Source organism: Calidris pugnax, unplaced genomic scaffold (assembly GCF_001431845.1).
Source record: "Calidris pugnax isolate Ruff unplaced genomic scaffold, ASM143184v1 scaffold246, whole genome shotgun sequence".
In the NCBI taxonomy this organism is placed as follows: domain Eukaryota; kingdom Metazoa; phylum Chordata; class Aves; order Charadriiformes; family Scolopacidae; genus Calidris; species Calidris pugnax.
In genome coordinates this window covers 32,066-55,763 of record NW_015090989.1, presented here as the reverse complement: position 1 = coordinate 55,763, position 23,698 = coordinate 32,066, and the positions used below count along the sequence as shown (strand labels likewise).

General features: G+C 39.8%; 1 protein-coding gene across 9 annotated transcripts in view; it reads left to right on the top strand.

The window, feature by feature from the left end:
• Positions 1-23,698, top strand: part of DMD (dystrophin) — a 1,195,780-nt gene that overhangs the window by 1,148,941 nt on the left and 23,141 nt on the right. For 6 of the 9 annotated variants that reach the window (XM_014954055.1, XM_014954049.1, XM_014954052.1 and 3 more), the window contains 7 exons: positions 3,326-3,462; positions 4,293-4,331; positions 8,871-8,936; positions 10,359-10,424; positions 13,576-13,734; positions 22,417-22,660; positions 23,024-23,147. In XM_014954055.1, the coding sequence (XP_014809541.1) occupies positions 3,326-3,462; positions 4,293-4,331; positions 8,871-8,936; positions 10,359-10,424; positions 13,576-13,734; positions 22,417-22,660; positions 23,024-23,147 (835 nt within the window). The remainder of the gene's footprint in view (positions 1-3,325; positions 3,463-4,292; positions 4,332-8,870; positions 8,937-10,358; positions 10,425-13,575; positions 13,735-22,416; positions 22,661-23,023; positions 23,148-23,698) is intronic. The other 3 variants (XM_014954058.1, XM_014954053.1, XM_014954057.1) reach the window with 2 other exon arrangements.

The window sequence follows — 23,698 nt, the reverse complement described above, 5'->3', positions numbered from 1 at the left end:
TGAGACACCTCCCACCCTGCAGCAACGCATTGCAATGCAGGGTCCAGCAGATTCCTGTTCTCCCTGAAAGTACAGGTTACTAACAGGCAAACACGGTGGCGAACAGAGAACTTTTGCAACAGCATCCAGCTTGCTGGATCAGAATAAAGAACCATTCATGGCCAGTACATTTTTTTGTGAATCCTGAACTCCAGCAGCCCATGCTAATGTGCCGTGCCTGGCTGTACCAGCAGCCAGCTGAATTAGAGAAGGATTAACTGGGGGAAAAAAAAAAAGTAAAAAAAAAAAAGGTGTGACGCACACAGCAAGCCCTGATCTTTTTTGTGTTGCTGCTATAAAAAAAAATAAACCCACATACTGTGTGACTGAACAAGACATCCACTGAAGATATCATGTCTAGTATATAATTGTTTTCTAAATGAATGAAAAGGGGTTTGCAGGTGCCAGAGAATTTTTTCCTCTTCCTCCAGACAAATCTCTCACCTTAAAATGCATTTTGGCAGACAGAAGATGTGATGCTGCCTTTGTTATATCTTTGCAATAGCTGGATGTGCACAATGAAGTGTTTTGATACTCTTATCCACCCTCTCTCTTACTTCCAGGAAATTTTGGAGCGCTGGAGTCTTTAATTCTGCTTAAGGGAGATTTGAGAACTCGTGCTAAATATCTGAGGGATGTGATAACTTTTCCTTTCCTGCAAAAGGTTGAGGTAGAATAAGGGCAAGGCTGCTCCCTAATTTTCATTTAGACAGAAAAATTGGAGCAATTATTCCTGAAAGCAACACAGCTCAATTTGTTGTTCAAAGAGAGGTGACTTTAAAGAGGGTTCAAATAAACCATAGAAGACAACTTCTAGACTGGGATTTAAATGTAGAATCGTTTTTGTGTTTGGATTTAATGAACAGTGACACACCAGCATATAAAACACCTTGTTAGAAGTAAGCCTGTCAAGACCAAGATACCTTTCTATAGATAGTGCTTACAATTAAGGCTGAGGTCTGGGGTAAGGGTTCAGCAAGGCACTTTCTTAAACCCAACTGCGAAAAGTCAGATGGTGGTAAAGTTCTCCTTATGTCATGAAACAGTTTTGGTTTCAGAATAGTTTGGGAACATTCTCATCCCAGCTGCCTATGCATTGCCTTGACTTAAGAGAGCTGGGATGCTGAAACTCCGCTGTTTCTTCTTCGTAAACCAGTTCCACTGAGAATTATGTTTTGGATGATTTTGCTCTGAAAATCATGTGGAATAAAACATCTGTGGAATAAGTCAGAAAGTTTGGCTGAAAATAGCCTCAGTCTATCATCTTGTCCACATAATAATCACATTTTCTTTGCCTTTCTTGTGCTCCTTGAACATTTTTGAAATGGAAATTGAATCATATGAAAGGTACTTGGTGCTTCTAGTTGTCACTGGAAGACACATGTTCTTCATGGGATTCTTGTGCTACCAACGAGATCAAGGTGTTTCTGTGCAAACACACCATTTTACTGTTTGAACAGTGAGAACCTCCTGTTCTCGTGCAGAAGGTTCAGGGGAGCAAAGAGGAGAAACAGTCCCAGGAAGGTCAAAACAAAGAATGTTTTATTGTTAATCATGCCTGAAAACACTTAATCCAAATTGCAGTCAAATGCAATGGGAAGTGTTCACAACATTGACAATAAGCAAAGCAGGAATAAAAGGTTATAAATGATACAGGTGAACAAACTGAATAGAAAGCTGATGTTGACCTGGTTCAGAGCTCTTCTAGCAGGTGTTGCAGATGGCCGTGGGCACAGGGAATTCCCTCCTGCTGGGGCATGTGAGGCCACCTCAGTAAATCCCCTTTCCAGAGTCTTCTGGGCAGTCTGGGTATACTTAATCCCTCTGTTCCCCAAAATGTCTTTACTTCTGATATATTGAGGAAGTGATAGTTAATATTCTTGAGAATTATCTCAGTTTCTTGAAAATACAGATGCTGCTGTACTGGCTTGTAGGTTCTGCTGTGTCACTTCTCTGTCAGTTTTGCTCACACCGAATTTTCCGACCAGAGAGACTGACCAGAAAGAGAGCCAAATTCTTTCCAGCTTTACATGAAGCTTGTAGGTGTCGTTAGTGCAGGGATAGTACTTGTCCTTTCTGTTAAAGCATTTCAGTCTTTCTGCACATTATTTTTCAGGGCATCCTTAATTTTTCTACCCAGACAATCGTTAAAAATACATACATCTGCATTTCAGCAGCTCTGTGAAGTTTGGCTTGACTGATAGGTCCCGGCACCTCCTTCCTCTTTAAATAGAAGGCATCGAACTCATTAAAAAATGTCAGAAAGATTAACTTTTCCTTCATTTCTTCCCTTCAAATTAGATACACTGGAGAAGCAATATCGTTATGTGGGTCAGGAAGAACTTAATTTACTGTAGAAGAGCAGTATTTCAGGGTTGAGTGTCTCTGCAAGGTGCAGAGAAGGGAGTGCAGCCTGACTATAGTAACTGAAGTCTTCCATTAAAATTCTTCAGAAAATTGCTCGACTCTTAATCAGGCTCGCCAGAAGTTTTGCATCTTCCCAGCAGACCTCCTTTGAACTTCTCCTGGCTCGTTCTGGTCTTTAGGAAACTGATTCCACTTTACACTCATCTGCTGGTCTCTACAGCAGCAAGGAAAGACCCCCACAGGCAAGGGAGCAGAAAACTTTGTGCAAATTGTACTCTCCTCAGGATATTGATCTTAAATGCTTGCTAGCTTCAGATTAAACAGACACAGGAAGAAATAACTGATCTAAGAGCGTTCAGCAGCTCTCACCTGCTTCTTGTTTCTCTTTGATCAAAATATTAATGGCAGAGGAGACTGAGAAGGGAAACTGAAAAGAAAACATGCTGAGAGCACAGTATGGACTGACAAGTCCGTGAGGTGTAGATGATGAGCGTGTTGTAAGTCAGGATTCATCCCAGATCCAGTGAAGGAGCTGGCTGGACGCATGGACCAGCTGTGTATCCTCCGTTACAGCCACTTCAGTGTTAAACTAAAAGCAGGCAGAGTCCCCCGAGACAGGTGAGGAAATGATAAATTCTTATCAAATTATTGTTTGTCCTCTGGAGATCACCTGAGATGAGGCATGAGCGTTTTGGAGCTTCACTTTTTCCTCCTTCCTCCCCACTAGCGGTGTCACTGTGTAGTACGTTGTAAGGTGATGGTGATAAATAAAGAAAATTTATGGTTCCGGAGATCAAGCTGTTGGCAGCATTGCTTGGTGTGGTCAGAGCTCTTCCAAATGACCCAGCAAAGGAAGAGGCAACCAAAAAACTGTAATAACGTCATGAAAGATGATTTCATTGTGATTTGTGGCTTTCAGACAACTTCAGGAGAAGACGTCCGTGACTTTGCCAAGGTACTAAAAAACAAATTTCGAACAAAAAGATATTTTGCAAAGCATCCGCGAATGGGCTACCTGCCTGTGCAAACTGTCTTGGAGGGAGACAACATGGAAACGTGAGTAGCTCTAAAGTGTCTAAGTAGCAATTCATTTGGTCTGCTCTTCGAGCTCCCCAGCTGGTGCCAACTCCCTTCACTTCCTAAATGCATAAAGCCTCTTTATTTTTTTTTTATTTTATTTTTGTTAACCTTGGCTGGCAGGAAAACACAAGCTGGGGTTCCAATTGCCATTGCTTTTATGTTTTCACCTGTCCTTATACAGGAACTTCAACTTCAGTTAGTAAAAGAAAAATACTTACCGTCTCACTGATAACCTTATAAACTTCAAAGTTTCATGTGGCAATTTGGAGACTAACGATCTCTTCATTAAATTTTTATTTTCTTTCCAAATGGGTATCTTTCTGTGTTTTTATTTTTTTAATTAGGCTACTGTGTTTGCAAGCTTCCCAGCCGATTTCATCTTTTCTCACCCTATAAATTTAGTCTTATTAAATGACTTTGAAGTCTTTATGGAAAAAAAAGCAATAATGATGCACATGGAGAAATCAATGAGTAACTCAGTTCCCTTTGGGTTTTTTTACAAGTTTAATCAGTTCTTTAATGGCAATTGCACGCAGCTTGTTCTCGCTCTCTCTCTTTCTCTCTCTTTTTTAATTTTAGATTTGATTTCTTTCTCACTTTTTGGTTGGTTGCTCTTTGCAGTCATTCATGTTCGTCTGTTGGATTTCTGTTTTTTAGTTCAGTCATTCATGTTCGTCTGTTGGATTTCTGGTTTTTAGTTGTTGTGATTTTATTTATTTTTTTTTTTTTTTTAAACCTTTCTGTAATTATTTTGCTGCTAAGTTTCTTCTGCCTCTCTCTTCACCTCCTCATTTTTTGTCTTGCAGTCCTGTTACTCTGATCAACTTCTGGCCAGTAGATTCTGCGTGAGTACTTTTGCTGAAGTGTGCTGCTGCTGCTACTGCTGCTGCGTTCCCTCACTTTTTTTTTTGTTCGTTTCTTTATTTAGTTTTACATAAGTTCATTTCCTTCTTTCTTTATGATTATTTTCTTTGGTGCGCTCTCTGAAGGAAGGTTTTGATCCCAAATGAATAGAATGGGACAAATCCGGGAATTCCCCGCAATCGTGGATTATGCACTGTATACTCTTTCTGGAGTATGTATTTTCATCGAATTAACAGGGATTTTGGTGCAGTCCTACTAATGCTTATGAGAATTTGTCGTTTAAAAGCCTGTGTTGCTGAATAAGTGTCGATCCCTCTGAATGTATACTAAATGCTTTTTGAAAGAGATGAATTGAACATGATGGATTTAATTCAGTTTCAGGAATGGTGTTGCTTTGTAGATAAAGCTATAAATTGGTTTTACACACAACTGTGCACACCCACACACTCACGTGCCCCAATTTTAGTCCAAAGCTCACTGGATATTTTATTACAATTTTTTAGATACATTACAATTTATGAAAGCAGGTTGAAATGGGGAAATGTTTACTGTGTTTTTTTCAGAGTTTAAAAAAGCAGGGGGTTTCAGCTATGAATTGGAATTTCATTCTTGCACCATTCCTGCACATGCATTGTCTTACTATTGTAGTGATACCCTCAGCATAAACTAAAGATATACTTATCATTGTGGCATTTGCTACTACTAGTGTTACATGGATGATTTTAGAATAATGTTAAATAAGGATTATTTTTAATTCACATATTGATAACTATTAAGATACTAATAAATATAATTTTTATATATTTCTATATGGTCAAATGTATATGGCTTGCACCTTCATTGAATTTTTGGTAGAATAAAAATAGTGAAACGTCTACATTTGAATATTGGTTTATATTTTTCATTTAAAGCACAAAAAATGGGAAGTCAAATGAAGTGCTTTGCCTCTAGGAAATTTACTTTAAGCAACGATGAAATGCATATAGTTCTGAAAACCTTACGTTTGAGGATTCACCCACAAAAAATGCTGAAAGGCTGGAGCCAGACTGAAATAGAGGGGCTTTGAACATCAGGATGCATTTTCATTTCTAAATGCATCTGGGGATGATTGCAGCATACTATATACTCAACTGTAGATTGAGACTTCTTACCCTTTAGGACAATTGAAAAGTTGAAAGTAACATTTAAAGAAAGCTTGGATAATATGGAATGCCATTGCTTTGTCTGTCATAACATGAAATTAAGCTGCCATAACATGCTTAATTCTAGTTCACTTACAGCAATAACATCATGGTCTGCCTACACCGATAGCTTCACACCAAAGGTTTAGTGTCATCTACTACAGGGTGTTTAACTTGCATTTAATACCTAAGAAAACTGAGAAATACTGAGAAGCAGGATTTGTACGGAGAGGTTGCACCTTTTATCAGCCTAACTCAGATATCTTCCTGAGCACAATCATTTTGTCTGGTCTCACAAGAAAACAGAAAATTAAGAAGTTGATAGTGACTGGAAAGAATTGCTCTTCATTTTGTTCTGCTAACTTTGTTCCTTTCCTTCGTGTTTCCTTCCTATCACACATGTTACTGAGTTAGCCAGGTTTAAAGCTGTTTCTCAGTTTCAGGGCTGACCCCAACTTCAGCAGTCAAACTCTTATGCTGCTTATGATAAAACTTTTTCATGTTTTCTAAGATCTTGCCTTTTTTTTTGATGCTTTCATGCCAGTTTGCTGGTAATCTTCAAAGCGCTCCAGAAGAGCGTAACATAGCAGCATTCAGCAATGCGAGTGCTATCCTGGCATCAACATGTGGTATAATATCTGAAACTGTTTATAAATATGTACTTCTTTTTTTCATTAAAAGTTAGTGATTCATGCTGCATATTATTGAGTATTTTGCAGAGATATTCTGCTTGCCAGGCATTAAAGGGGCAATTCACACTTTTTTGTGAGAATTTAAATCTCATTACTTGTACTGTGGGCTGTCAGTGGCATAAATACAATTTACTTGATTGTATACTTTCCAGAAGCATCAACTGCAATGCTGAACAGCCAGAAAAGTGCCCTTGTCCTGCTGGCCAGGTCTCTCGGGGTGCAGGGAATTGTAGAAGGTGGTATTTGCCACTTGATCACCACTTGACTTGGAATTCCCCAGACTGTTCCTGCAGACTCCAGCTGTGGAGACCTTTTTAAAAGGGATGGTTATCATCTTGGCTAAACATTGGCTATGTCTCTCAGTCTTCTTGCTGACTGTTCAGACTGGTTAGGTGGACCGTGTGCTCAGAAAGGAAGGACAGTGAGCTCTAGCACAGATGGCCATCTAAGAGTATGTCTACACATAACAGCCCGTGCTGCAGCACAGTCATTCCCAAGCTGGCAAAAGTGTACCTCTGAGCAGCTGAATTCAACATGAAGCTGCAGTGCTGCTCAACAGATTTGCTTTCATAAGCAAGCTTTTAAAAAGCTGTTTGAGGTAGATCTCCATTGTAGCATGTTCTAAAGTGGAGACGCACCTGGAAATATAGCCTCATCCTGCTATATTGGAAGTTGACAGACTGACAGAAGCAGCTCCAACATCACGTACCTTGTTCACTTCAGAAGGTGAAGCTTAGTTTCAAGGCAGCAGGTATGTGATCATGCAGTCAGGATCATGTTTTGCCTTGCACTGCTGCCAAAAGGGACATAACGTCTCTTCATTGCCCAGCTGGTCCCAACCAGGGGCTGTCCTTTCCTTTGTACTGCTACAACTCCACGTGCAGTGCCAGGGTAAGAGGAACTACAAGAATGACTCAGCTCAAAACTAAAGCTACTTTAAACACAGGTTTCCTAGTGTGTGCACAGTATTAGCAGTAACATTTGTGTGTGCGTTGAAACTAATACCTCTTATTTCATTGATAGTACCAGCTTAGACCAGCTTTCTACTGTATGTCAAACAAACAAAAAAATGGGGATAGCATTAATTTATCAGAAAACCGTTGTTACCTTGCTCCATAATACACTGCTTTAGATAAATTGCATCCTTTCCCCCTCCCTTCCCCATAATGTAGATGTTTTTTCTTACACAAAATAGGATATCAAGTTGCAGAGAAGCAATCACCCATCCACATGAATTGCCACTGTGCCGAGGAACTTTGTGAACTGAGTATTTGTCCTCTGGTGTGCTGCAGTAATGTTTGAACATGTGATGGGTTAAAGTACAGTTTGAGGCCAAAGCTCATTTCAGACAAAATAAGATTTGTAATACTTGGCCTGTAATGTCTTAAAGCAAAAAACTGCTCTTCTGGGAGACATTAATGATCATGCATTTTGTATATCTGGCATAAAGCTGAATTCAGAAGGATCCTAATTTTCTAGAGTCCTTTGCTGGCTGATTAGAACACTGGAAGGTGACCAATCTAGTAGATTTACTGCAGGACTATCAAACTCTAACATGGGAACATTACAAACCGCAAGAATATTACGATTTGGGTTTATAACCAGTAAATATAAAACTTACCTGCTCTTGCAATGCAGTGCAATCCCTGTTGGGCAGACCCAGCCTGAGCCACAGTATCTAACAATTTAAAATCAGAGAAAGTCTTTCCTCAGTCTGGAGTTCCAGAAGGAGAGTCAGTAGAGACAGAAAAAAGAGAAGTTGAAATTCAGCTAAAATACAAGCTAGCTGTACAATTTTGGAAGCTGCATCATTTTTTGTTACTCCAGCACCTCCTGAAACATGGAGACTGGCAAAATCCCACACAGCAGCAAAGGATGCTCTCTGAACTGCATAGGAAACATGATTCAATGGTGACATTTTCCAGAATTGAGGCTGTAAGAAGCAATACTCTAATTAATGAAAAAAGTCCCATTAATTGTTTTCATTGACAAAAAAAAGTGAAGAGGACCTCGTACTATCTGATTTGTCAGGCAGAGAACCCAAAATAGTTGATGGTGTCCTCCTGTGCAACACACTGATATACTGTTCAGATTACAGCTCTGGAGAGATGCTAGGCAAAATCATCAATTTCTGCAGTGTGTTATTAAAGGCTCGTTTCAGAAATTTTATGTTTCTTGTATTTATTTCTAGTGACTCGTGGAGTAGTCCTTAAAGGCTCTTTTAAATGGGATGTGCTGGGAGCAGGCACTGGAGCAGGGCGGGAGGCAGAGGAGAGGTTCCCAGCAGGGCTGTCACAGCCGCTGCAGGGCTGCCTGTGAAACACAATTAACCAATGAAGGAGGCAGGTGTGAAGGGAAAACTGGGGCGAAAGCTCATCCCTAAATCCTTGGGAAAAGAGTTCTTCTGGTGTGAAGAAGAGTCGTTGCAACAGCCGGATTGCAAAATGGTCAAAATGCCCAGTGTGGTACCACAGAAGGTTGCACCGACGGCTTGAGGAGGCACACACAGCGCCTGGAGTTATAACTTGCTGTTTTTCAAACGTAGCGTAACATAAGGCACGGAGGTGTGAGGGTATAGGCAAGCTAAGTGTCTTTTTAATTTTAAAGGGGTATTGTTTGTGATTAATCAGTGTTTTCTGCCTTATAGGCCTGCCTCGTCCCCTCAGCTTTCACACGATGATACTCATTCACGCATTGAACATTATGCTAGCAGGTATGAGACCAGCTGGACATTAGGCAGATCTTTCTCTAAACAATCATTAAAAAAAAAAAAAAAAAAAAAACTTTGTGTGTGGTCCCCATGAACTGTTTACTATCCAAAAATCTTTAAAAAAAACAAAAAAAAAAAAAAAAAAAAAAAAATCCCAAAAGCTAGCTGCTACGTGAGCGCTTCTTAAAAGAAACGTAGGGTTTGGGCTTTTGCTTTCCAGGCTCTGGGACACAGAACATTGCTCTTCGTTGCTGCTAACCAGCCTGTCAACTAACTTGCATGCCAGAGCATCTCTGTGGTCAGAAGTGGCCTTTATGTCCTGTGGGGTCTTTGTTAAACTGTGCACTCAGGTTACTAACTTTTTAATAGGGTCTTGAGCCATAGGACAAGGGATAATGGTTTTAAACTAAAAGAGGGTAAATTCAGACTAGGTATGAGGAAGAAATTTTTTACGATGAGGGTGGTGAAACACTGGCACAGGTTGCCCAGAGAGTTGGTAGATGCCCCATCCCTGGAAACATTCGAGGTCAGGTTGTTTCGGGCTCTGAGCAACCTGATCCAGTTGAAGATGTTCCTGACTATTGCAGGGGGGTTGGACTAGATGACCTTTAAAGGTCCATTCCAACTGAAACCATTCTGTGACTCCATGATTCTACATAGGGTTTCATTTTTAATATGGGCCCTGGTGTAATTGTATAAATCAGAAGAGCAGAAACCTCCAAACTCTTATGTGAATCTCAAGTGTCATTTTAATGTTAAGTAATTCACCTTGTGGAATACTACAGACAGGATTTTTCCTTGATTTGGAGGATTAAAATAGTGGTATATCGCTGCTTTAGTTCGCTTGCCTGCTTTCATACTGCTCTTAAGAATCAAAAAGTGGGTTAATTGCACAAAAATGAAAATGTTTTTCCACCAGGCGAGCAAATTTGCAAGGGTTGAGGTAATGAAAAATTGTTATTCCAACCTCCTCTTTCTCTCCCTCAATATCACTTGGTTAGGAGAGGTATTTCTGAATTATGCAGGATGTTTAGGAGGGGCTGAGTGTTGAAAACCAATGAGAGATGACAGAGTGTTACAGTTTTGATGATGACATTGCCAGGTACAAAGGAATTTGTGTAATCCCCTGGCATCTTAAGGCCTTACTTTGATTGTGGAGTTCATTAATCATGAGTAGTGGTATATAACCTCAGAGAAAAGGTTGAAAACTTAGATGTGAGTTTAGCCAGGTCATTTTAACAAATAAACAATCCTTTGCAATAGCTTATTGCAGAACTTTTTGGTAATCAACAATGAGTGTAAATTAATTTGAATTTCAAGTTCTTCAAAAACATCACGCTCTTTAATTCTTTCAGGAATGTTAGAGCAAATAAAGCTTCTGGAAAACTTAATTGATTTTAATGAGTTTTGTTTGTTTTTCCATAGGCTAGCAGAAATGGAGAACACCAATGGTTCATATTTAAATGACAGTATTTCACCTAATGAGAGCATGTAAGTAGGTTGTTTTAATATTTTTCATGTGCTTTTTTGTGAAGGTTATAACTTGTAATGAAATTCTGTAGTGCTGAATTTTCATGGCCATGAACCACATCTTACTCAATTTAATGATGAACTTGTGTTCTTTCATTTTGTATCACATTGTCTAGATTTATGGCTTACAGCTTAATAATATTAAGCTTAAAGCTTAATAATAATTTATGCAACAGATGATTGATACCTTCAGAATTAAAAGCACTAATTTCTTCCAAAAAATTTACTGATTTATTCAGCAAATAGTTCCCATTACTTGGGAAAGAAATGCTCATCATCTGATGTGTTTTAAGGACCAAGATAAGAAGATAAACCTTCTATCTGAACTGCAAACTTAATCATGGTTAACATGGTATAAGCTAGAAAACACTGTTGTGGGCAAAGGGTCATTCAAATAGTGGGTCTGAACAGAAATCTTTGGTCTACAAATACCTGAAATACATTGCGAGCCAGGAGGGACTCGTCCTCACCATGAAATATTAGAAGTAGTAAACTTTAGGTTGGACAGATCACTGACAAGCATTCATTGTACTACTTTAAATGTAAAGTCATAAGTAAAAGTTTTAATTTTCAATGTCACACCGAGGCCTTTTTGTGGTTTTCTGAGATGATAGTATGTTTCTCCTCTGTCATGATTTTCTTAGTCTTGTTTATTCACTGAATAAAAGGACATAGAAGTAGAAAAATAACTGTGAGAAACGTTTCTGAAACAGGATAGAAGCACATAAGTTATTGTTGCACTTGAAAATCTGGTCTTAGTTATTTAACCGTGTAGGAGAAGCCATAGCACAGATTCTGAATCAAGCAAATATGAAAGAATTCAAATCCCAACTTTTCTAAAAGTGTTTTTTTTTTCTGTTGTACCTTACCATACTTACCATGGTTTAAGGAATGGAATTTTTGGAAAATTCAGACAGAATCTTCCTTTTATTAAATCTGTAGTGTTCCTGTAAAGCACAGTACCTTAGCCAATCTTCATTCACTTTAATTGAGATTCCAAATTTTTTTTGGAATCTTTTGTAAGGTTGGGTCATGAGCCTGAGAGATGTTCTTGGATAGTAATAAAGCTGTTTCTTTGTTTCAGAATGGTTTCTCCTTTGACTTGGTAAGGTTGTTACCTACTAACTCTGAAAGAAAATGCCCTGTACAACCAAGTGCATTGTTTTAATACATTGGTTCAAAAAGGAGAAAGTTTAAATGACACCTCAAAACTAATGCATATGCAATGGCAGTATAGTTTCACACAGTTAATGAAAACTTTCTTTCCAAGTTTTATTTCAATTTTGTGTTGTTATGGATAGCAGAAATGCTATTGCATACGGAATTTCCTGTTGTTCCCACTGTAATATTTCAGTGTTCTTAGTCATAAAATCATACATAAGCAGTATCTTTTTGCTGTGCTGTGTCTTACTGTTCAATTTGTTTTTTGTTTAACTAAAAGTTATATTAATAGGATTCAGCTAATAAGTTAGCCACTGGCTCTCCAGTTTGTTACTCAGTTTGTACTATTAAAATGAGAATAAATCTGTACATTCTGAATTTTGGATGAAATATGATCCAGGTAATAATTACAGCAAAATCAAAGGTCACCATGAATTCGCAACTGTAATTCTTTCAGTTTTGTCATTCAGGGTATGCTTAAATATTACTCGTTGACATTTTTACAGGTTTTGGATTAGCAGGCTTATATTTGCATTTAGAACGATAGATGGAGATGGGGAAGAAGGGAAATAAAGAGATATTGTGTATATATACCACAGAACATTTTGATATGCAGTGTCATTGCAATTATGTATACCAAGTATGTGCAGGCTCAAAATCACAGAGAAAGAGTATGTCTTGCAAAGTGACATTATGTTGCAATAGTTATGTCACTTTTTCATTGTTAATTCACTTAAGATGCATAAGAATACTTACAAATGCAAAGGATTTTTTGAAGAGAGACACGGTTGAAGTATTTCATTAAAAGTATAAATTTAGGAACTGACAAGCCTTTAAAATTTTGTTTAGAAAAAGGAAGGGATGCCTGTTGTGAAAAATTAATATTTCCCTTTTATGAACTACTATTAATGTGCTCTACATTGCTTTAGCACTCCTGCAGTCTATAAAATGGCATCATTAACATTTTCAGGAACAAAATTAAAACAAGGAAAATTCTAATTTTTAAACAGTAACAGCTATTCAAAATGCCTGTTAAATTCTGGATTATGAACGTAACAGAAGAAGAAAGGCTGAATAATTTTGTTATAAGTAAGGGCTACCAGAAAAACAAGATTTCCAACAGCAGCGTCATTTTTTTCTGTGTTTGATTTGTGGTATCAAGAGAAACCTTCTATGGTTTCTCACAGTTTTTGCTGGTGTTAGCTGCATAGCTCAGGGCCTGGATGCATCTCCTTAGCACCTAAAACACCCATGTAATTCTAGAGGTGGTCGAGGTCTTCAGTCTTCAGAACTGGATTTGCTTTTCTCTTCCAGAGATGTTTCCGTTTCAAATGCCAAACAGCTGCAGGGGCCACAGAAATAGAGAAAGAGAACAAATGTATTGAATAGAATATATTTGTATTCCAACAGTGTACATCAGTTGTCATTTCAAAAAAAACACTCAGTGAAAAACAGCCTAATTTCATTAGATTAAGTCAATTTTTTTTTTTTTATTTTACAATTTTATAGAGAAAAACAGATAATTAGAGGACACCTTTATTACATAAGGAGTGTTGGTAGGTGTAAAAATAAATGCCTTGCCTTTGCTTGAATGACCCTTCCACAACACAGATCAGCCAGCAGCGGATGGCTTTTTTTCTGAAGCAAATTCCTAATTGAAGTTAGGCAAAAGAGGAAAGCTGAGGCTGTCAGCTGCAGCAAAACTCAGCTTTAAGTGTCTGAGAAGCAGAGAGGAAGAGAGGTGTACTCTCTCCAGAGAAGGCAAATTATCAGAGACTAAGTGAACCAGTTCAGCAGATTTTGCTTTAAGGTACATTGCCGTTCGTTACAAAGAGTTCAGCAAATCTCTTTGTGAGGAATGAAAGACTGGGAGTGAATCATCTCCTCACATTCACTGCGAAGTTAAAAATGAGGAAGGGAACAGCCTGTTTTATCCTCCCCTGTTTTCCAGCGATGACGAACACTTGTTAATCCAGCACTACTGCCAAAGTCTGAACCAGGAGTCCCCCCTGAGCCAGCCCCGAAGTCCTGCCCAGATCCTGATTTCTCTGGAGAGCGAGGAAAGAGGGGAACTGGAGAGAATCCTCGCTGACCTGGAAGAGGAGAACAGGTGGGTTGTGCCGCCAGCTGCCGCAGCCCTCGGGCACATGCTGCAGGGGCAGATACTTTTCTCTCTGTATGTGATGGAGCTGCCATCCTGTCCTCCTTAACTCATTCCCACTTCCAGTGCGGTGATGAGTCAGCGCTGCTTCTTGTACAAAACCTCCAAAATGGCAAGCTTCAAAGACATCGGTGGGTCACCTAATACTCACAGTGCCACCAGTGACAAGGTCTGCTGGCTGGGTTTCATGTTTCCTCCTGTTCAACCTTTTCCTTTATTTCCATGCTAGTAATGAGCCTCGTGCCACTGTCACTTCATTTTACTGTTACGAGAGGGAAGGAGGTGCAGGTTTCTGCACCCCTGTCTAGAAAAGACAAGTAGAGGTTTTTCGAAAGTCAGGCTTGGCCAACAGGATACATGAGCTTTTGAAATTACCTCCATTCACGTGAAGTAAAGAATCTGTGAAATAATTGTGCTGTACAGTTAGATGCAATTCACTTTGATAGCATTTTTAGGGATATAATGAGTTATAAAGTTGCATTTTCTTCAGACAAATGAGTTCCTTCATGGTGGTTAAAACTTGGGTCCTCTTCTCTCTCTTTTTGCTTGGTGTTATTTGTTGCCATTTCTTTAGCCTCTCAGGATCAAATATAATTTACCACTTTTAATTTCAGGTTTAATTGAAGTTATCTTCATTAATCACAAAAAAAATCCCTAAATGGATTTTTGCAGCATCACAACATTGCAGTCCTCTTTCTATGCTACTCTGGTAGAGTAGCATAAAAACTGGTAGATCTTGACCCTGGCAGATTCGTAATTGCAACCATAAACTACCAAAATGAGACTGTAAGATAGATATCATTTAGATCTACAAAAAAATCCCATTTTTATTTGCCTTCTGCTATCTTCAGCTTTTGTGGTAAAGTCTATTGGCATTTTCAAGCTCTTTTTTTCTTGCTTCTTGAAGAACTGGGTACTTTTGTTTATACTGAAATTTTAATGCAGTAATCATTTACCTTAGACATGCCAAGAAAATAATGCAAGAGTTGGCAGTGTCATACATCTTCTCTCCATGCATAAGTCTTCTTCGGATGGTACTAATCAATTATAGTGATTCCATCACCCCACCATCTCCATGAGACTGTGGTTGGGACTTCTCTACGAAGAGCCGAGCTTGGACTTGCAGAACAGCTCGAGTTACTTTTGGCATGGAGAAGTCTGAAATAAGCTATTCTGTCACCTGGAATAGGAGAAAGATTTAAATCTGCCTTGTGCTTCCCTCTGGACGTGCGGCAGCTACTCCTCCACACATTAAGTCTGTTTTTCTGTATAAGTAATATGCTTCAGGTAGGAAGAGGAAAGAGCCTGTTGTCTATAAATACCAGGTTTTATTTTCCTGTAGACTTATTTCTCTACATTTCCTGGGGCAGAAGCAACTAATTTAACTAAAAGTTTGTTTCGCATACACTTTTTTTATTAAAGGTGTAATTTGCTGTAAGAGTTGCTTTTTTAGTCTGCCATTATTTTCTCATGCCCTTGTGTTTCCAGGTGCTTTCCAGCCTCTCTGCGTTCAGACTGTACAGTCTTCAGGTCAGGTTAAGCTGAAGATCAAATTGCTAAAATCTAACTGCTTTCTCTGAGGAATTAGTATCAGAGAAAACACCTAGAGATTATGGTTCTGCCTCCATGAAAAATACTGGCACAGTGTCTGACAGACATATAAATAATAATAAACTGGTGAGTGAGAAATCAAGAGAAAGGGTTCAAGAACACACTTTTTTCAGTAGGATTTGGGAGAACGTAGAGGATGAATAGGCATAAAGGATGAGGAAAGTGTTTCAGAGAGAAAGCTGTAGTAAACAAAGCTCTTGCTCTCTGAGCAGCGGTGAGATTTTGTCTGAAACAAACCCCAGACTTCCTACTACATAGTGCATAAAGCCCAAGTGCTTTCCAAAGTAGAGGAAAATCAGTATTTTGAAATAAGCCATCATACGTCGCATACAGGACTTCTGTAGTTAATAAACAATGTGTTTATTCCGCACTAGTGCAGTGCGGATAGTAAAATAACTTAGTTTTCAGGGCACGAGTGTTATGTTTTTAAAGAGCACTAGGAAGGATAAAAAGAATCATAATGCTTTTCTGTCTGTATACAAAATAAGCTGCCCACCAGAAAGTAGGATTATTTTTAAAACAGCCTCATTTTAGATTAGAAGTGTGGTATATAAACCTGGAGTTAGACAGCTAAATAGGCTAAAAAATTTCTTTTGGGGGTTTATGCCTTAAATTTTACTATGAGCTTTATTTAATATGACAACTACTAATGAGGAATAGCACATTAAAAGATCTGTGACAGGAACTGCACCTTAAAAATACCTGTTTTGAAGTTTTCCAAGCCTGGATTAAACAGGAGCTGTAGACTGCAAGGTTGGTTATAGCCTGCTTTCTCATTTGTGCTACTGGAGGCACAGTTAGGGACGGGGTGGCACCACAAGCAACCTCACCTTTTGTGGATGCTTCAGGCTTCAATGCAGCAGGGACAAAAGAGGTCTGTTTCTGTAGGACAGCACGGAGGTCACACTGCTGTGATTTTCATTGATTATGACAAAATCATGACTTCTGTCTCTGCAAACCGCTATAAATAACTTGTGCTTAAAATGAGGCAGATGCTCAAAAACGAACAAGTTCTTGTTGTCCTGATAGCTTGTCGCAGCCAGATAACTCTGATTTTATGGAGGAAACACAGATTCCTGTTTAGAAAAATCAGCCATTCAGACTGTGTCAGTCAGGAGCCATTCATATAACTTACCTACCTTTAAAAAACAGTCTTGTCCCTTTAGATTTCTATTTTCTAGACATTCTCCTCCTCTGAGTTTGTGCAAACATTTTTTGACTGTTGCCAAAGGTTGGGAAATTCCTTGTGTGAAGCCCGTTCCAGTGGGTGAACACATATTTCTTCCCATGCTGATCCGAAAAATGCCCTCTGAGTAAACGTTGTTTATTGCCGCAGCGGGAAGACTCGGTGAATCTGTTGCTTGGAAATGAGCTGAACGAGATGCAAATCACATCGTGACCACCTGGTCCTCAGCCCAGCCTTAAAGCACCTGAGTTGTTTCATCTCCGTTGCAAATGCCTCGGGTCTCCTTGCCGGTGCGAAGCTGGATGTGATGCTTACACCTGGGAGGGCAAGTGGCTGGGCAGGTAGCAGCGTTAGATAAAAAGTCCTCTTTTCCTGCCTGTCTTGACACCCCTTTTGTTGCGTACACTTCTGATGGGTTTTGACAATGAAGATTTAGCTCTCTCTACTGTATCTTGTATTATCTTGCAGCTGGAGTTGGCACATGCAGTCACTTCTCAGCAGCTCTTGGGAAAGCTGCATCAAGTACCAGCAAGAAGCAATACTACAATATTCAGAACACTTCATTGTCATTTCTCTTTTTCTTCCCCTCTCCACAATTTCCTGCTTTTCAAAAAAAAAAACAGAAAACACCCTTCTCTTTTTTGCTTCATGTTTTGACTTTTCTTCATCTCTTTTGAGCTCTCTATTGAATTCTGACCTCCATTTGGTTTTCAGCTGCAGTTTCTGGTCTCCACATATTTCCATCTTGACTTGTTACTTAAGCGAAAAAGACTCTTTGAAATTGTAATTCTGAGGTTTTGCTTTTGGACAGTTTAAAAAGATCTGTTGCCTGTTTTGAATTCTTCTGAAATGTATTATCCGACTTATAAACTAACCTAGTTCTGACTGAGGTCTTTTTCAGTTCCAAGAACCTCTTGTTAGGTATTCATTATTTATCTGCTAGCATTTTGAGACCTTGGTGCTTTTGTGGCTTGCAAATATGACTTCCTTAAATAATTTATGACAAAAATTTGCCTGTTAAATAATTTATATTTTCTAAAATGTGAGCATTTTAGAGAATATTTTCAGTTGGTGAAAAGGTTTCATTTGAATATTAGGCCTTTGGACTCATGCTCAGTTTTACGTCACATGGAATATTATGATAAGACCATTTATTATGTATTCAAGAGACATATAGTAATCTTGCTATGGAAGGCACTATTACTATATTGCAGTATAAGAGAAAAACCCAATTATAAAATGGTCCCAAAAAGCTTTTAAATTTCCTTAAGAATAAATGTATTTCAGAAACAGAGAAGATACATTTTTGCTGTCCATCTAAAGCAGTATATTACATAGGTCATACTGTAGCATATACTGACTGGTGTGTACAGTACTAGCATTACATAGAAAGCATACAGTTTTGCAGTGGCAGAGACTTGGAACTTTTTGCAAAGAATTAAAATACTTTCCTGCTATTTTAATGACTAAAGAAAGTGAACGCTTCTTAATATTTAAGTTGAATTAAGATCATGGACGTCCTTGTGTAAAAGGGAGACTTCTCTCGCCTTCTCTTGTTTTATACTGAAAACTGTTTTCAGTTTAACATTTTTCTTGCTGTATTATGACAAGAACTTAGTAAATGAGATCTCCAGCCAGAGCAATTTTCCTTTCCTTTGCTTTCCTGACTTGCACTGGGAGCGCAGTGGGCTGTGTGCCACTGGAGAAGCACTAATACCCCCAATCTCAAAGCTGCCCTGTTTCCATGCAGCTATGGTGTTCCTCCAACCCTGAAGGCTGATGAATGGCCTCCTCAAATAAATTCCTTCTGTATAGCTGCCAATAGCGAGAAAGTGATGCATTTCTAAAGATGCTGTGGCTCCTCTCAGTATTTATTTTGGCATTGAAGAAGGGGAGCTAGATCTCCTGAATGTGAAACATCGTGAGTAAACACTGGCGCTCTAGTGAGGGACCGGGGTAGGTGGTTCAGTTACCAGCTTTGTCCGTTTCTTCAGACCACTGATTTTCTGTAGGGAAATGAAAAATAACATGAATTCACAAATTCTGAATTGCCTCTGAGAGGACTACTCAGCAAATGGGGTCCACTAGGATTTCCGTCACCAGGCGATTAATGCTGCCAGTGATAGATATGATTAATAACTCCTGAGCTCTTTACTACCCGGCTCTTTACAGTTGCATAAATCAAGGTTACATTGCATGCTTCCTCTGATATTTTTCTTCATGAATACCTCAAAGAGGTGCGAGCATATTAAATGGAATATATGGGGCTTTTCTTTGAATATTTCTCTTACTGAAGTAGAATATATTTTCCCAGTGATCAGGAAACACCGCAGCTTTGTTTGTTTGTGACAACCAGATGTAAAAGTCGCCCAGCCTGAGCTGTGGTGGAGGGAGGCTGGGTTTCCCAGTACTGCCCACACTTACTCAGTTGCATTCACTGAGAGAGGATTATGCTTTTATCTCCCCTTTTCTCTTACGTCACATTTTATGCTGAAAATGTCAGAGAGCACCTTTCCTTGGGACACAGAGCCTTTACACTGAGGGCCTGGCTGCCTGGCTTGCAGCAGGAATCCTTTTTCACCCCACAGCTTAAAACTATTCCAGAGGTAGGAATAAGAGCTGATTGTTCTCTCCTCTAGGATGTTCTTACAGCAGGTTTTGAATTCTTTCTTTTTTAATTTTCGGCTATTTTTCCCCTATGTTCTCTCCTCTAGGATGTTCTTACAGCAGTTGAATTCTTTCTTTTTTAATTTTTGGCTATTTTTTCCCTCTGTTAATACAAATCTTGTCCCCAGCATCATGGTCTTATTGCTCATCTGCACTCTGCATCACTCTTATGGCTCTGAAAGCCGTTGCTATGATGCATCTCAATTCTCTGGACTAAGGGCTGTTTGGCTGGACAGGAAAGGTGCAGCTGGAAAACTCACTGACACAGGCGCTCTGGGCAAACTCACTTGCATCCTTCAAAATGGCATTCATTTGTTCCAACAATATTACTGTATCCAGAACTCACAAATTCAGACGCATCTCTGCTTGGATAATGCGCAGTATCCTTTACATTTATTTTTGTTCCTGTAGGCTTTCAGAAAGAGTTTTTAACTATTTTTTGTCAGACGATAATGCGCAGTATCCTTTACATTTATTTTTTTTCTGTAGGCTTTCAGAAAGAGTTTTAAACTATTTTTTGTCAGTCATGAAGTCATTTTTATCTGAATTTCTCCCTGATCCTCAATTGAGTTTCAATACCATGGTTACTGGAAGGACTTCTCTATATTGATAGTTGGTGTGATAATTGCAGATTTCTTTGTAGCAAGGTACCTGATTATGTTGCAAGTATGACCAAGTGCATTTATTTAGTTTCCCTTAGGGTGATATTTTATCTTTTGCTTTGCAGCACTTCAGACTCTTGAGTCTGCTGTTTGTAGAGTATTGCCTGTATCGTACATCTGGGAAATTCCTCATGGGGTAGCGATAGCCACTATCTACAGACTTTGTGAAAAACAAGCTTAATCATCAATCCTATATAAACTTTAGTCTGCAGTAAAGCTGTGTGTGATACCGTTGTCATGCTCATTCCTATTCCCTTTTGTATTTTTATTAATTATTCACCAGTTCCTTCAGCTACAAGTATGAGAAGACATTAAGTCATGTGGAAGGCAACACCCAGTAGAGCCCTTCTTTCTATTTTACAGATAATTTTCATGGACTTGAAACTCTATGTTTCATTAAAACAAAACTATTTATTTGAAGAAAACCTCTCCATAGTCTTCCCTCTTTGTGTGGGTTTTAGAGAAAGAAGTCTTGGATTTTGGAACAACCTGAAGTTAAGAGTGATCAACACCTTTTTTAACCTTTTAAAACTTCTGCAGAGGAGGGATCATGTAGGTCAGACATCCCTCGGGGATCAGGTCCTGGGAGGTGCCACGAGTTAGGACTTGTCCATCATCCAGCTGCTGAGGGGTGCAAGTATGGTTGAAGAACAGTTTGAAGAACAGCCTGTCTTTGTCCTTGGCATTACTTTCTTATCCTTGTGAAATGATGCGTACTGCTTTAGTTCTGGTCACAATAATGTACCTTTAGAAGTGTTTCAGAGCTTAATAAAGTTTACGGGAAGGTTTCTGAGGTGCTATTAAAACTCCAGACCAAAGTGTCAGTGTGTATTGTAGTTTGCAGGCAGAACTGGCAAAAAGTGCCTGTTCTCACAGCCTCAAATAAGAGCGAGTTGGAAAAAATAAAATCTGGGTCACTGCTTGTGATGAGTAAGCAGTTACCAGAGCGTTGAGCCATTTTTCCCCCCCTCTGGGAAGCTGTGAAGGAACATCATAGCAACAAAATCCCAGTGCAGTTTATTAGGCCTCCGTTGCCTACAAAGGTTTTGTTACATGTTACTATTTTTGTGGTTTTGGACTGTGTTATCCCTAACAAGATTTCAGTTTCTTACCTTCTGTGCTCTTCTTGCTTGGTAGGTGTTTTTTTTCATGTGGACCACAATAGATCATATTACTCTATGGAGTGTTTTACTGGAGTGAAACTGGAGTTTTACAGAATAAAAGAACAAGCTTAGCAGTGCCATAAAGTTACAGTAGACAGCAACACTCTAGGCAGGGCAGTCCAAATGAAGATGGAAATTACAGCCCCAAAAGTTGACAGATTGGCTCACTAATTTGTCTTTCCCTCATCTCAGGTTAGTAATGTTAGAGCTAGGCTGGAAATGCAGTTACAAATATGAAGAGAGGAGAGCGATGTGGCCCGACTGCCGACAGCTGAGTTTGCAAATGAATTCTTGAGTTCTGTGTTTTGCTCTGACTTTTTGTGTGGCCGCCCTTTCTGTCTCAGCTTTCTCATCTGTAAAACAGACAGGCTGGCCAGGTGGCGTCCGCTTTGATTAGTGTTTGTAAAATGCTTTGATCACTCAACGTCCTCTTTTAGCACTAATTACTCCTCGAGTGTATTCGTGCGTGGAAGTGAACAGGCAGTCCGACTTCTGCTGGGAAGGATAAAGCGCAGGAAGGCGAGGGAGGGCTTGAGCCCAGGACAGACTGTACCCGGGCTTCAGGAGGGTGTCTGGAGCCCAGCCAGCCTTCTGCGGCCTGTGCCCTGGGAGGGAGTTAATTGTGAATTCTGGTGACGCAGAGAGCCTTCAGGCGATGCTCGTATCACAGGTCCCTGTAACATCAGCTCCCTGCAAATCTGGGAGGTGTAAGCCTACACGCATGGGGATTGGAGCACCTCTGCTACAAAGACAGGCTGAGGGAGCTGGGGTTGTTCAGCCTGAAGAAGAGGAGGCTCCGGGGAGACCTAATAGCAGCCTTCCAGTACCTGAGGGGGGCCTACAGGAAGGCTGGGGAGAGCCTGTTTACAAAGGCCTGCAGTCACAGGACGAGGGGCAATGGCTTCAAGCTGGAGGGGAACAGATTTAGATTGGAGATTAGGAGAGGGTTCTTCACTGTGAGGGTGGTGGAGCACTGGAACAGGTTGCCCAGGGAGGTGGTTGAGGCCCCTTCCCTGGAGATATTCAAGGAGAGGCTCGACGAGGCCCTGGGCAACCTGGTCTAGTTGGGGGTGTCCCTGCTGACTGCGGGGGGGTCGGACTAGATGACCTTTGGAGGTCCCTTCCGGCCTGGGCAATTCTATGATTCTATATGATTGATTCAGCAGAACGAAAGGCAGGTGGTGAAGGTGGACCTCTCCACCAGCAGCTAGACACATCACATCACAGCAGAGGAGAAGACACAAAGTGCCTTCTCCCTGCCCCACGCAGAGGGTGGCCTGCACCCTCTTCAGCACCCTCTTTTGACTTCGTAAAGCTTTACCTTCTCGTTACTTCTCAACAGAAACTTGCAAGCAGAGTACGACCGTTTGAAGCAACAGCATGACCACAAAGGACTGTCCCCACTGCCGTCCCCACCGGAGATGATGCCAGTTTCTCCGCAAAGCCCCCGGGATGCTGAGCTCATTGCAGAAGCCAAGTTGCTTCGCCAGCACAAGGGCCGCCTGGAGGCCAGGATGCAGATTCTGGAGGATCACAACAAACAGCTGGAGTCGCAGCTGCACAGGCTGAGGCAGCTGCTGGAGCAGGTGAGTCCTCAGGCCTTTCTTCTAGATCTCTCTAGAGTCATCTTCCAAACAGGGTGTGAAGTGTTACCAGTAACGACAACAGACCAAGAAATCATATCTGTAGAGGCGAGTCAGAGAAAAATATTAAATTGTTCTACAAGTTGAAGAGTAAAAAGGTGAAATCATGTTTTATTGTTCTTCTTCAGTCATCGTCTTTGTTTTACTCAGAATTCAAATCCATTGTTTGCGTGGATATATTTACTTAAAAACAGACAGAAAATTGTGTGAATTCATGGAATAAATAAAAAATGCAGAGATACAAAGATTTGTGCAACTCTGCTGACCTGTTAATAACAATCTCTTCTTTTTTTCTTCAATTTTCAGCCGCAAGCAGATGCCAAGGTGAATGGTACAACACTGTCATCTCCTTCTACCTCTTTGCAGAGGTCAGACAGCAGTCAGCCAATGCTTCTTCGTGTAGTTGGCAGCCAGACTTCAGAAACCATGGGTAAGATGACAAAGTTCAGATTGTCATAAAAAGTATTTATAGTCCCATTTTCCAGCAAAAAAAAAAAAAATTAAATCCTTAAAAACAGAAAATACCCTGCTCTCCAGTTCAGTTCAAATGAGAATGAACTAGATATTTGCAGTGGTCTTCAGTGTCACATGGTAGTTTACACCTTACATCTTCATTATGGTTCAGGCTTTTGCTTTTGGTTACGAGGCACACAGTGGCATGGATATGTTGACATTAAACACAAGGCTCAGCCAGGGCTTGACTTCTGAAAAAAAATATCACTAAAAAGCTTACTATTACATTCAAACTGACTTTCAGCTATTAAGCATGACATGGCTGATTTAAATGTACATAGTATTAATTATGGATAAGAGATTAAATCCCTATGTTAACTGATGTGGTCTCATTTTTAATATGTCATGGCTCAATCAGTAGAATTGAGCAGTCACTCATACGCAGTGCTTATTTAGTGTCTTTTCTAAATACCACATAAGATGTGATAATGAACATCGTATGAGTTGTGGGGTAAGGTTAACTAGTGA